At 40.3% G+C, this 14,823-nt stretch overlaps 1 protein-coding gene across 1 annotated transcript in view; it reads right to left on the reverse strand.

Annotated features, from left to right (window-relative positions):
• LOC134309793 (rho GTPase-activating protein 21) overlaps positions 1 to 14,559 on the reverse strand; it is a 50,809-nt gene extending 36,250 nt beyond the window's left edge. Inside the window, exons 1-3 of the mRNA XM_062991108.1 lie at positions 14,312 to 14,559; positions 7,554 to 7,739; positions 5,369 to 5,390 (exon numbers count right to left, since the gene is read on the reverse strand). Of these exons, the coding sequence (XP_062847178.1) occupies positions 5,369 to 5,390; positions 7,554 to 7,739; positions 14,312 to 14,512 (409 nt within the window). The 5' untranslated portion in view covers positions 14,513 to 14,559. The remainder of the gene's footprint in view (positions 1 to 5,368; positions 5,391 to 7,553; positions 7,740 to 14,311) is intronic.
• Positions 14,560 to 14,823: the final 264 nt, after the last annotated feature.

A 14,823-nucleotide genomic window follows, 5' to 3' on the forward strand; every position in this document is an offset into this window, starting at 1 on the left:
TGCAAAATGCTGTCTATGTAGAGAGCTCACTAGGTTTTCGAACACACCCTTTGTGTCTACACTGGCAATGTTTGGGTTTGAAACAAAGCCCTGTGATAAATTGGCACCCTGTCCAGGGTATTCTTGCCTTGTTTCACAATTGCATTTACAATGTTAGAGAAATATACAATTATAGAACACTGCTGATGGTGCCACAACCAGTTGATATGTGTGTCGAATAATGTTTTCCCTACTTTAATTATGTTCTTAATTAAGTTTTCTTTGCATGATAATATGTGATGCAAAAAATAGGCAATTTTAGGGAATTATAAGGGAGGCAATTACCTTTTAACACCATTGTACGTGAAGTATGCAGGTGGATATGCAGTGATGATGGGAGCAGATTTAAGAGGGAGCACAGAGGTTGGACTCATGGTACAATGAGGCCTCAGAGATTGCTAAAGAATTCGAAGCTCTCACTCTGTTGCTCCCGACACAGTGTCCACCACTCAATGGCCAAAACAACCGACTGACCAGTGAAGAATGCAAGATTTAATAAGTTCAATGTTGATTTCCAACAGAGAAGGACAAATATTTAAACAGATGGGAACTATTCCTTTCTTCATCTCTCTCCAGCTGTTTTCTGTCGCTTTTGCCTCTAGCCATTAAGCCAAACGAATGGGACACGTCATTTTGATTCTTTGGGTGTTTTCAAACCTACACTTTTTATTCTGTTTTAATCAGACTCAGGTTTGTTTGGGTAGGTATGAACACAGTAATCGTTCTTGGGTGTGAACCAAAACAACCCTTGCACTCGGTGCACCCTTGAGAGGTGGTGATCTCAGTCTAATCCCAAACAAAATCTGGAGCGGTTTATTGGTGAGCAACACTGATTGTTCTATAAATACTGTGTATTTAAAATAAACAGAATGTCATTTAGGACTTTAACAGTTTAACATAAATTAATTTTCTTTCTTTCTTTTTCTCCCGATTTAGCGTAGTCAAATTGTCTTGCGCTGCTGTGGATCCCTGATTGCGTTCGAGGAGAGTATATTGCTGCTTACGTGCCCTTTGATGCATGCACAGTCCCCTAGCAGACCCCTTCTTTATGCCCGTGCTTCTGCACAGACGTTGCTATCTGCTAACCAGGGTTCTTGCACAACGTTTGAAGACCTCACCCACATAATCAGGTCATTTTCCCAACCCAGCAGACACGGTGGCCAATTTGTGTCTGTTGCAGGCACTGCCAATTGTGCCCGCTAGATGACGCCCAGCCACCCGGTAGCAGAGCCACGACTCAAATCAGGGTGTTCAGAATCTCTGTGCTGGTGTGCTAGCAGAATATCCCACTGCGCCACCTGGGCACCATAAATGAATCTTTATACAAGCCCTATTTCCAGAAAAATTGGGATGTTTTGTAAATCGTAATAAAAAAGAAGAATCTGTGATTTGTAACTCTCTTAAATCTTTGTTTAACTGATAAAAGTAGAAAGAAAATATTTCCCTTGTTTTCACTGATCAACTTTATTGCATTTTGTGAACGTACTTTAAATTTGATAACTGCAACACACTCCAAAAAGTTGGGACAAAGGAATGTTTACCCCTGTATTCCACCACCTTTCCTGTTAGTAAGACTTATTTGTTTGACACAAGCTGATGCACACGTTTCTACTATCTTTTGAACTTTCTGAGATGAACTTGGGCCCAGACTCTGGTAGGCTGAGTAGCTGGTTCTCCGATCCTTTTCTTTTTTACTGTTTCATACTTTCCTGATATTCTTGTGGGGTGAGCGTATGGCCACCTGAGTTTTCCCATGTATGCTAAAACACCATAAGAAATAAAGTGATGTGTGTGTGTCTCTTTCTGGACGAGCATGTGGAGTACAATGGCCCTACTTTACTAATGTGCTCGTCTGTCTGTTCTATTAGTTTGCCGCTTTGGACTGCAGATTTTATTTGGTTTCTTTTTTCCCCCCAATTTTCCTCCCAATCTAGTCGTATCCAATTACCCAATTGCATCTTGCTTTCTCTCTACTGATGCTGATCCCTACTTCTGATTGAGGTGAGCGAGACCCCTTCCGACACTTGTGCAGTAGCCGACTGCACCTTGTCACCTGCACAAGGCGAGTTCACATGTGGATCAGCTTTGTGTATGGAGAGCCACACCTTGTACACAATATTCCTCGACTCTGTGCAGGCGCCATCAACCAGCCAGCAGAGGTTGTAATTGCATCCCTATCCGGCTCCCTACCCTGTATGAACAACAGCCAAACGTTGTTCATATTGCTGCCCAGCCCAGCCGGATGGCAGAGCTGGGATTCGATACAATGTATTCGAAATCCCAGCTCTGGTGTGCTAGAGTATTTTACCAATGCACCACCTGATTGGCCATTATTTGGTTTCTTTGATGAATTTCTGTTATTTTGACCAGATAGTAGTTTCATTTTTTGTTTACGGCTCATTACCACAGTATTGTTCGACCTTGGTTAAGCATCCTGATATTGGGCTCATCTTTCCTATTAGTGCAGGAAATCATTACTACTCAAATCATTATCATAATGATATTATAGAACGTTTACAGCTCAAGTTCAAATCACTCCATCACAAAACCGTTTCGTCTTTAGAAGTGAATGTTACTCCCTTTTTTTCACCCATTCTGTAACCAAAGCTTTCATTATCATTTCTTCTGTATAAACCCACCAATGATCCATGTTCCCGCTGCACGGCATGCTGGGAGTTTTCCCGTAAAGCTCACCGCTTCACCAAGTAACAAACAAGGTCAAACATCGGGCACTAAATACCATGCTACCATCTGATTCAGCTAAGGCAAAGGAATTTAACAAAACACACACACACACATACACACACACACACTGATTTGAGCTTAGCAATTTCAGGAAGAAGATGGTTAGAGAGAAACTTTCCTTCTGAACAGGAAGTTGTAGGGATAGTGTGTGGGTGTCTTATGATGAAAGTCAGACGGGAAATCACACTAATACAATAATACTATATTATTACTGGCAGCATTATTCAGTGTAAGGAGCAGTCAGACTGAACGCTGTTATCATTTGATCTGACAAAAAATGTTCTTTAAATTAAATGGAAATGCTTGGGCAGAGCTCCTGGTTCCATGATCCAAGCATAACTACTTTACCTAAAATGAAAGGAACCTCAATCCAACTTTTATGTGAACTACAAAGTTTCTATATGGTAAGTGGAGCTGGTAAAATGGACAACGTGTGTAGAAACAAGGAGATGGTTTTAATGTTATGGCTGATCGGTGTATGTCCTAATCTGCAGTTTGGCTTTGGCTGTGTCTCAAATTGCATACTACTATACCAAAATCTACCTTATGTCTAGTTTACACTACATGAGTTTTGCCCTGATTTTTGCTAGCTGGCTGGTCGCCACTAGATGTGATAGCTTGGAGGCAACTCGGCGTTCGGCCGGGGATTGAAACTCGGCTCGCTATGTGTGAACTGTTAAATGACTCTATCCGAGCGGCTCACCGACTCAAGAAAAATATCTAGCATGTTTAATATCTGGACCAGTCGGCGACTTCAAATCGTGTAGTGTGAAAGGCGTTGCGAGCAGGTTGCAAGTGGCAGCGAGTGCTATGTCAAACTACAGCCAATGAGAATGCAAGATACGGGGGAGGAGTTGTAAAAACGTGGGACAGGGGCATAATATAGTTTATATCAGAATACATTGGCACACATACAAGCTTTACAGTATTTGTGACTATATCATCCACGCCCAACCATAATACCCACGCTGCATTGCAAAAAAATATTTATTAACCTCCAACTCACTACAGAACAGACAATCCCTGCTGGTCGCGTAGCCCAATCCACTCGGATTTATTTACGTTTCCTACTTGCTTTTACGCTGCACATCAGCGCACAAACAACTTTGATCGCTTGCTACTTGTTGACGTGCATTTTTGGACATGGTATCATTAAACCCCTCATCACTTCCCGTGTGTGTTTGGGAGACCGGACAGATTCATCTGCAATTCCTGTAGTGTGTGACCCCGTATCGCCGATCAGTCGTGTAGTGTGAAATCCACAACGACTTAAAAGTCTCCTGATTGCAAGAGATCCACTTGTGTAGTGTGAACTGTACAACGATCTGACAGATCCGAAAGTTGTGTAGTGTAAACTTGGCATTAGAAGCATATTACCAAAAGCGTCTCTTTTATCCAGACATCTTAATAGAAAGCTGTGCACAATCATTATTGTAGGGAGATTTTGTTGTTGTCTACATCTTCAATGTTCAATTTTCTTATTTTACTAGCTTGCTTCCTGTTAGAAAGCATTACAACAATGGATTTGTTTTTCTTTTTTTTTTATTTAGTCATTTTCAGTACCTCAAAACATGCACAACCTCCACCCTATGCAGCAATGTATTCCAAACAGAGAGGTTTACTGTGCATACTGTGCTATCTATCTATCTATCTATCTATCTATCTATCTATCTATCTATCTATCTATCTATCTATCCATCCATCCATCCATCCATCCATCCATCCATCCATCCATCCATCCATCCATCCATCCATCCATCCATCCATCTAGTGGGGAACTGGCATACAAGACCACAGCACAAAACAAGAACCCAAATGTTCAGCATTTTAAATTATTATGCTCCTTCTTTTCTCAAAACATGCACAACCTCCACCCTATGCAGCAATGTATTCCAAACAGAGAGGTTTACTGTGCATACTGTGCTATCTATCTATCTATCTATCTATCTATCTATCTATCTATCTATCTATCTATCTATCTATCTATCTATCCATCCATCCATCCATCCATCCATCCATCCATCCATCCATCCATCCATCCATCCATCCATCCATCCATCCATCCATCCATCTAGTGGGGAACTGGCATACAAGACCACAGCACAAAACAAGAACCCAAATGTTCAGCATTTTAAATTATTATGCTCCTTCTTTTCTTCTTTCCTTCCTTCTGTCTGTCTGTCCATTCATCTATCTAACTGAATTCAGTCTGGTAGGCCAAATACCAGGCCAAGCACCCCAAAAACAGTGCTATCTAACCTGATATGTTTTTTTTATATAGCACATCGTCACAATCATGTATCACAATGAACAATGCCACAGTGTATGGTTACTGCACCACTGAACATTACAACTGAACAATAAAGGGATTTACACAATTTAAAAACTTAAATAAAAGCACATTCCTTGAATAAAGACACTGCAGTGTTCGCCAAGCCTATTATTAGATATGCCAGCCAAAACCACAGTTGCGCAATTTTTTCTCCTCTCCCACGATATCCTTCCCTATCTGTTGCTCGCTCAAGCAGTGCCAGTGTAAATAAGAAGAAGGCATGCATGGCATATGGGCCGGGTAGAAACTCACCTCGACTTCCATTGTCTTCATCCTGCAATAAAGAAGAGAAAAAGGTTTAAAACACAGATACCGCAGAGGTTTCATTCTTCCACTGACTTGAATGGAATCAAAAGGACAAGCCCATGCTTTTCATGTCATTATTTCATTCAAACCCCAGCCTGGTAAATGTCAGTGTAAACACAACAAGATCAAAGCCATGTGTTTTCCCAGCGGCCCCTGAGAACATGCAGTGGGAAAAGCTGTAGACCATCCTTCCTCCCTTCATCCTTATATATCAGATTCTTCATTTCCTCTGTTTGCTTGTTAAAGTCCCATCCATTCTCTTATCGGGTCTGATCTCTTCTCTACCATGGTTGTTCCCTCAAGTCAGTGCCCCCTCAATATATAAAGTCAATCTTTACCTTTTCTCAGCTTTATTTTACATAGACTAACGTCTACATGTGTAATTAAAATGTAACATGCTAGTAAGGGTTAAGGTCAGAAAATTCATCATGATTTTCATGTTTAACTCCTTATTCTGGTCTGAGATGCAGTGGGTCTGGCTAAAAAAACTTTACTATGTGAAAAACACAACTTTAATTACTTTTCTATTGAATATAATGCACAACCCCAAATCAGAAAAAGTTGGGACAGTATGGAAAATGCAAATAAAATAAAAATGCAGTGTTCCTTACATTTACTTTGACTTTCATTTGGTTACAGACAGTTTGAACCCAAGATATGCCATGTTTTGTCTGCTCAACTTCATTTCATTTGTTAATATACCTCCATTCCTGCATTTCAGGCCTGCAATGCATTCCAAAAAAAGGTCTGTCAGGGGCAATTTAGGGCTAGTAATGAGGTGAAAAAACTACATAATGATGTGATTCCAAACAGGTGATTGCAATAATGGTTTGGTATAAAAGCAGCATCCAGGAAAGGCTGATTTTTTGATGAGCAAAAATTATCAGAGGATCTTCAGTTTGTCAACAAATGTGTGAGAAAATTATTGAAGTCTTTAAAAACAATGCACCTCAAAGAAAGATTGGAAGGGATTTGCATATTTCTCGCTCTACAGTGCATAATATCATTAAACGATTCAAGGAATCAGGAGGCATTTCAGTGCGTAAAGGCCAAAGGCGGAAGCTTAAGCTGAACGCCCATGATCTTTGATTCCTCAGACACCACTGCATCAAGAACCGCCACCCAGCAATAGCTGATGTAATCACATGGGTGAGGGATTACTTTGGGAAACCTTTGTCAAGCACTACAATACAGAGTTACACGCACAAATGCCACTTAAAAGTTTACTGTGCAAAAAAGAAGCCTTATGTTAATCATATTCAGAAGCAGCATCAACTTCTCTGGGCTCGAAGGCATCTAGGCTGGACCATCACACAGTGGAAACGTGTATTGTGGTCAGATGAATTTTTTTTGGAAAAAATGGACGTGTGCTCCAGACCAAAGACGAAAAGGACCATCCAGACTGTTATCAGCAACAAGTACAAAAGACCGGGTCTGTCATGGTATGGGGCTGTGTCAGTGCCCTTGGCAAAGGTCATTAACACTTCTGTGATGACAGCATTAATGCAGAAAAGTACATTGAGATCTTAGAGCAACATATGCTGCCTTCAAGACGTCATCTTTACCAGGGACGTTCATGCATTTTTCAACAAAACAATGCAAAACCACATGCTGCACACATTACAAAGGCATGGCTGCAGAAGAAGAAAGTACGGGTACTGGACTGGCCTGCCTGCAGTCCTGACCTGTCCCCATTAGAGAATGTGTGGAGAATTTTAAACTGACAAATGCGACAACAACAACCCCGTACTGATGCACATCTTAAGACGTGTTTGCAGGAAGAATGGGACAAAATAAAAGCTGAAACACTAAATCACTTGGTATCCTTGGTGCCAAAATGTCTGTGTGGTGAAAAGGAATGGCAACATTACAAAGTGGTAAATGCTTTACGGTCCCAACTTTTTTTGGAATGTGTTGCAGACCTGAAATGCAGGAATAAATGTTTATTAAAAAAATTAAATAAAGTTGAGCAGAGAAAACATGAAATGTCTCAGGCTCATACTGTCTGCAATTATATAAAAGTCAAAGTAAAAGTAAAAAACTGTGTTTTTTATTATCTGCATTGTCCATGCTGTCCCAGCTTTTACTGATTTGGGGTTGTACATGTAAGTGAATAAGATTAAACTCAAACCTTGAACGAGTATACGGCAGACTCGGGTGGGTAGACAATGAAGTGGCGGAGCGTGAAGCCATAGCCTTGTGAAGTTCGGTGTAGGTGTAAGGTTTTGGGACCGGGCCAAGAGAAGAGCTCATCCTCAGGTGCCGGGGACAGTGGGGACAAGGGAGACATTTCACTCTGTCCATCCTTCTGCTTTGACTGTTGAACAAAAAAAGAAAAGAGTTCAGTTTTCCGATTTAAAACTATTAAAATAAAAAACCAGCAGCTCAAAAACTCAAAAAATTTAGAATAAAGAGCCTTTATGGCTGTTCAAGAGTCAGGAAATCTAGCATAAGTCCAGCATTAAAACATGACTCCACCACTCCCTGTGTGCTTCAGGACTGTGACTGCACTTGATGATCATAAAACTCAATTTGGAACTCATCCTGCCAGACATGCAGGCTTGAGTGAAGGTGTTAAGCTTCCGCTAGCTTTAAAAGGTCTCTAAAAGGATGTTCAGCCTCTCAATTTACTGATTAAAAAACTATATATCAAAAAGTATCTGGACACTCTTCCTAATGCTAGAGTTCCAATGTTACAGTTGCACCCACTGTTAGCTGTATGAGTGTATAAACTTAATATTAATTAATTTAATTAATAATATGCTTCCAAAATTGTAGCAGCTGTTTGTGGAAGGTCCATTCCACCATGAAGGTACCCATGTGCACAACGCAAAGTCCATAAAGACATGGTTTGATACGTTTGGTAACAAAGATACTTTGTGGCCTGCACAGAGCTAAGCTCAGTCTCACTGAAGATCTTTTGGATGAACAAATATCTTACACACACAATCTAAAATATTATGGAAAGCCTTCCCATAATTGTAGAGGATGTATAGCTTCAAAGGGCAAACAACCCTATTTTAATGTCCATGGTATTCCATGGTATTTGGAATAAGAATTTCATCAAGCCTTAGTTTGAGCTTTAACAACCTGGTCCAGCACATTACAGACCACATGTTCCATGTCCAAGGAAAGAAAAGAGCAACTATGATGTCATCTGCTTGCCCTCTTAACAGTGACACCTACAGGGCAGCTGGGTATACAAGACGCATAATGTTTCAATCCTTTAAAGCCAAAAAATCAGCCAAGAAGCAAGTAATTGTAGGTTTCAGGCATGCTGCATTGGTTGCTAATGCAGTAGGGAATAGGCTATGCCTATATTAGGTCAGAAAAAAAGATTGTTATTCCAATGAACTGCTTCACTCTACAGCTTTTAGCACCCACCCAATTACTGTCTTAAAGGACCTCACTTTAAGCACAGGGGCCACAGTCATGTTGGAACAAGAAAATAAACTGTTGCTAAAATGTTGACAGCGTATAATTTATCTTCAAGAATTCATTTTATATACCTGTTAGGAATGGATATGGTTACAACAGCTGGGGCTGCATTCATACAGATTTAAAGAGTAGGAGTTTAAGCTTAAGAGCAATGTAGAATCAATCTCAGAGCAACTCTGAGAAAGGTATGACACACTCTCGGTACCCTAGTGGGTAGGGCTTTGGGCTATGAATCAAAAAGTTGAGAGTTCTAATTCCAGCTCTGTCATGCAGCTACTGTTGGGCCCTTAAGAAAGGCCCTTAACCCTCTCTGCTCCAGGGGCGCCGTACAATGGCTGACCCTGCGCTCTGACCCCAGCTTCAAAATAAGCTGAGATATGCAAAGAAGGAATTTCGTTGTACTGTACAATGGAACTTGTATATATGCCAAATAAAGGCATTCTATTCTATTCTGTCATTGGTTGTAATATAACATAGGCTTTAATTTGTTTAATTTTTGTATTTATTCTTTTTGATACTTCACCCAGTGAAACAGATCAACCATGACACTAAGCAAGATAAATCAGGGGTAAAACAGAAACTAAATAAATTAATGAATAAATGAATGATTTCATTAATGAAAGGGAAAATGTCCCTGCTATGATTGCTGCAAAGTGTGAATGTCTAGTAAAAACGAAATCAACTGCAACATGATATAAGGTTCTGAAGGTGCTGTTATCATCACCAGGGCAACATTCATAAAGATTCATAGTGCAAAGTGTTGCTCCTAGTGATGAAATTTGAAGAAAATTCGTAGAATTGTGGGCGTTTCCCAATAATTCCCCCTTCCTAGTAGTTCCTAGTAAAGATAACAGTTATTCATAATCCTTATAAGACACCATGAAGTGAAAAACTGTTAGGAGTAGGGTGGAGGACTTTTAAAAAGAATAGGAATTTCTTAAGCTTAGGAAAGAATGAGAGTTCTCCGAACACTGAATAACAGTAAGTTAATAAAACGCTACAGATTAGATCGTGCAGGTATGTCTGTGGCTGAGATTATTAAAGATGTGCTCACTCTCCAACTCACATCTCCAACTCAGAGTTGGACTCAGATATTTGGCAAATCTAAAAATGCAGCATTACAGCAGTAATGATTCGGGTCTGTCACAACCTTCCATCAGCAGAGTGATCACACAAACACTTACAGCACTTTCAGAACCTCAGATGCTGTTGTAGTTTATACTGTTCCTCTGGACATTCACACCTTGCAGCAATCACAGTAATTAAAAAGAGGTTTACTCCAAGTAATATCAAATAGATTACAGTAGACCCTTGACTTATGAATTTAATTGGTTCTGAAGGGCTGTTCTTTTGTCAAAATGTTCATTAGTTAAACCTATTTTTTCCCATAAGAAATAATGTAAATAGAATAATTCCGTGCCAGACCTCCCCCCCCCCCCCCCAACCTTTCTAATGTCTTAATTGGTCTTATTTTCCTTAAATCTTAAATGATAGAATACACATTAATGTAATAAACAATAATAAACAACAATACACAGTAGTACTGTACATAAAACACACATCACATTTCAGTACAGTATGTGTGCTGTACCACACACCATAATAAATGTCCTTCTTTTTTTTATGAAATGTATCTGCCAGAAACAACAACTCTCATATTTCTCTATTATTTCCTTCTTTATTTCAATTGTGTTGTATTTTGTAGGTGTAATTGCATGAAAGAAAGAATACTTTACTGAGCCGAGTTCCTTCTTCTCTCTCACTCACTGTCCCCTTTGTCTGATACACAGTGACAGCTACTGGCAGGAGTAATTATACAACAACAAATAGTAATAGATTTTTTTCATTTTCTCACCACTATGCTTTCTCTGCACCTTCTTTGGGGTCATTTTAATATTGCATTTTACAAAATTTTCTTTTTTCAAATAGGCTTATATCATAATAAAGTGTGTGTGTGTGTGGGGGGGATGAACACTGTCTTTTAAAGAATTCATCATAGCTAGAAACAGGGTCTACCCATGGACTTATCTGATCCATAGTGAATTGAAATATCAGATCTTTCACCTAAACTGAAGTACCTTCTACAATAAAGTGAATCCAGCAGGTTAAGCACTGTGGGTTATTTAAATCCTTTTCTATCCTCAACAGACGGTGCAGCAATTTCTTCCACAGAGAAACTTACTCTCCATTTTCCAAAAGTCCAAATTTAAAAGTTTCCAAATGTCGCCACTTTCTGCCATGACAACGGCAGTCATACAAAACACAGCATGACTCACTTTAACCTTTTTGGGAGACCCACCCAGACCCATTTACACTGCAGCACCCACACACTAACACCCTCATACACATCTCAAAATGTCTAAGCTAACACACAAGCTCAAGAATCATGTACAATAAAATTAAGCTTTGTACATGCCACATAAGCATTGTGGACAAAAAACCACAAACACAACATCAAATAAAACTAAACCCAATTATGAAAAACACAGCAGGACAAATGTATTTTAAAATTCTGAGAATAATTTACACTAAATGGCCAAAAGTTTAGGAAAACCTGACCATGATCATGTTGGACATAAGAAAAAATATGTTAATTAATACAGCGCCCCAATCCTCAAGTTTTAACAGCTGTTTGCGATAATCCAATCAAACAAAAACAAGTTAAATAGCTCAACGCAACTAATATAAAACGTGGTTTATACAAATTCAACAAAAATGCCACTTCAATGACAACTCCCTGAATAGAATCCCTCATAAGAGCATACATTTGCAATTCAGGTGTTGTTTCAAACTTACAATCAACTGTCAAAGTCAACAAACCCCTAGCCCGTCCTAGAGATGTTCCTAGAGATACAGTTGGATGCATTGTTCACCATCATCGGCTGCCACCAGATTGCTGAGGAGGCAAGTGGTGAAAAACCCTAGAGTGACTGCAAAAGGCATGCAGTAGGATTTGGTGGCAGCAGGCACTGATATTTCAGTTCGCACAGTAAAGTGCATACTAAACGCTGAATCCAGGATGAAATTGTCACTATAGATGAAACACATCTCATTGTTTTGTGCAGCAGGGCAGCAGTATCTAAGCGTTTAAGGTACTGGCTCATTAATCAAATGGTTTCTGGTTCAAACCCCATCACTGCCACTGTTGGGCACCTGAGCAAGGACCTGACACCTTAATTGTTTGCATTGTATTCAGCCAGAATTGTAAGCTTCTTTGAATAATAACGTGTCTATTAAAAGCTGTACATGTACAAACTGCATTTCCAGGAAAAGTTTGGACATTTAGGATAGTTGTAGCTGGTAACTAATTAGAGTTAATCACAACCTTATATTGCTTGGATTGTAGTTGGTCAAAATTTTAAGTCACTTTGGATAAAAACATCTGCAATAAGCTGTACATGTAAAGTGTACATCATACAAAATACTCACTCACTTTCTAAACCGCTTATCCAATTAGGGTGGAGGGGGGGGGGGGGGGGGGGGTGTTGGAGCCTATCCCAGCTTACAATGGGCGCAAGGCACACAGTAACACCCTGGACGGGGCGCCAGTCCATCGCAGGGCAGACACACATACACACACATACACACACCCATTCAACTATAGAGCAATTAAGTATCTCCAATTAAACTGACTGCATGCTTTTGGACTGTGGGAGGAAACCGGAGCTCCCGGAGGAAACCCACGCAGACACGGGGAGAACATGCAAACTCTGCACAGAAAGGATTGAACCCAGGACCATCTTGCTGTGAGGTGAGAGTGCTACCCACCGAGCCACTGTGCCACCCTCAAACAAAATAATGTAGGAAATTTGTGACAACAAATCCTGGGCCCTAAATTAAATGATGTGAATGATTAATTAAAGCCCCTAAAACAATGTGTGTGTGTGTGTGTGTCAAGGGCTGCATATACACACCTTTCATTGTTCAAAGGCAACTTCTACCAACATCTGCTTAATACACTTTCCAGCACGACTCCCACCACTCAGATATACATAGAATTCACACACACCATTACTAAACATGTTGTCATGGTGATGGTGAACGCTGGCGCATTTGGCTGCCGCTACCGTTGCCGTATTTTATTTTATTTTATTGTATTATACGAAACATTTTACTGGATTTTATGCATTGGATTTGGGATCTTTTTTACTGTGCTTGTGTTGCTGATGCTTCTATGATGTGGAGCGGTGTATCCGGAGCAGCGAGAGTTAGCGGATAACTCCTTTCTCTGTCAATGTGGATTGTTTGGAATTGCTCCTTTGGCTGCTGGGATTGGATGGCTTGGAGTCTCTGCAACTTTTCTGGTCTAGACAACGTCTCCGGTCTCATCATGACGATGGAGTGCTCTTTCAGTGAACTCTATGCTCTGGGACATTCACGGTATAAACTGCTCCACTGCGACATTTGTATTTTGCAAAGGCCTAAATATTCCCACCGAGCCTCAGTTCGGACTTTTGTTTACCAACAGCATGCTAAAAGCAACATTCCCTCACTCTGGTCACTGCAACGCCGTGAGGTTGCCAAGGTGATGCTAGGCTCCTCCCACCAGAAGTACGGAAATCTTATCTGCAGCAGTGTTCAAAACCCTCAAAACATCTTTTCCAGCTGACTCAGAACTGTGCCACATGTTTGGTGTTTCCTATGTTTGTAAATATGTATTTTATTTATTTTTGCTTAGTCAATGTGTATTTTATTTATTTTGCTTAGCTTTTCTATATTTTTATTGTACAGTGTCCTTGGGTGTCATGAAAGGCGCTTTTCAAATAAAATTTTATTATTATTATTATTATTAAAGCAATAAGCCACGAGAGACCGCGCGTTACTGCGATTTTATCACGGGGAAGGTCGTTTTGGCACGACCTAAAACATCTTTCCCCGTGATAAAATCATAGCAGTAACGCATGGTCTCGAGTGGCTTATTGCTTTTATAAAACGGCGGTCAACATAAAATATAATAAAATACAACAATGTTCAATTTATAAATGTTTTTATTTACAAAAACACTTACAAAAAGCATTCTTCCGCGACCCCAGGTAGTTCTTTAACAGTGTTGCCAGGCAACATGAGGGCGAACATAACATTCACTTTTTCTTTTCAGTGGCGTATTAATATGGATTGATGTGAGGTGGTCATAGGTGTGCGTTTATCGGGGATTTTACAACGGCTTCGAACGCGGCTCAGCCAATCAGATTTTAGAACCGGAACTATCCGTTTTATAAACACTAATACACACCACGTACATGAATTCATACAATTCTAACAGTCTCTGTAAAATGTGTTCAGACAGTTGTGCTTCAAACATTCAGTTCCTCTTTATGCAGTGTCACATGAAACTAAAACAGAAAGCAATACAAGCACATACAAAGTCCAGATCCTGAGTCCAGAGCACACACACTGCTATCATATACACAGATTTCTACTCAATCAACCCAAAAACAAAGACAGGCTCACCCGTGTTCGGCCACGGTTCCTCTGCGGAACACTTCTCTGCTCGCATGTGTCCCCCTGCCCCTCGTATACTCCAGACAGAACACAGAACCATACACGGCACACATCGCTCACACACAAATTGCTAGCACACACGGTATTAGTGTCCTGAGCCCCACGAGGCAGATGGCCCACAGTGGACATGACTCTCCGACTGGCCAGCATGGCATCGCTCTGCTCTGTTCTCAGTGCTCAGCTACACTGAAGCACAGAAACACACTCACATCAGTCTTTCACTTTCTCAGTGTGGGAGAAGTACACCACCAGTGCTGCTCGGAATTCCTGCACACACACACACACACACACACACACACATACACTCATGGTTCAGAGTGTTGTTTCCACTTAGAGGCTAAGAAGACCAGATGGGTGGATGGATTCATGTACAATGGATGGCTAAATAGAAATACAGACAGACACATGTTACAGAAAGTTGTTGTTAAATAAATACACAGGTAGACAAACACACAGATGCC

Source organism: Trichomycterus rosablanca, chromosome 3 (assembly GCF_030014385.1).
Source record: "Trichomycterus rosablanca isolate fTriRos1 chromosome 3, fTriRos1.hap1, whole genome shotgun sequence".
In the NCBI taxonomy this organism is placed as follows: Eukaryota; Metazoa; Chordata; class Actinopteri; order Siluriformes; family Trichomycteridae; genus Trichomycterus; species Trichomycterus rosablanca.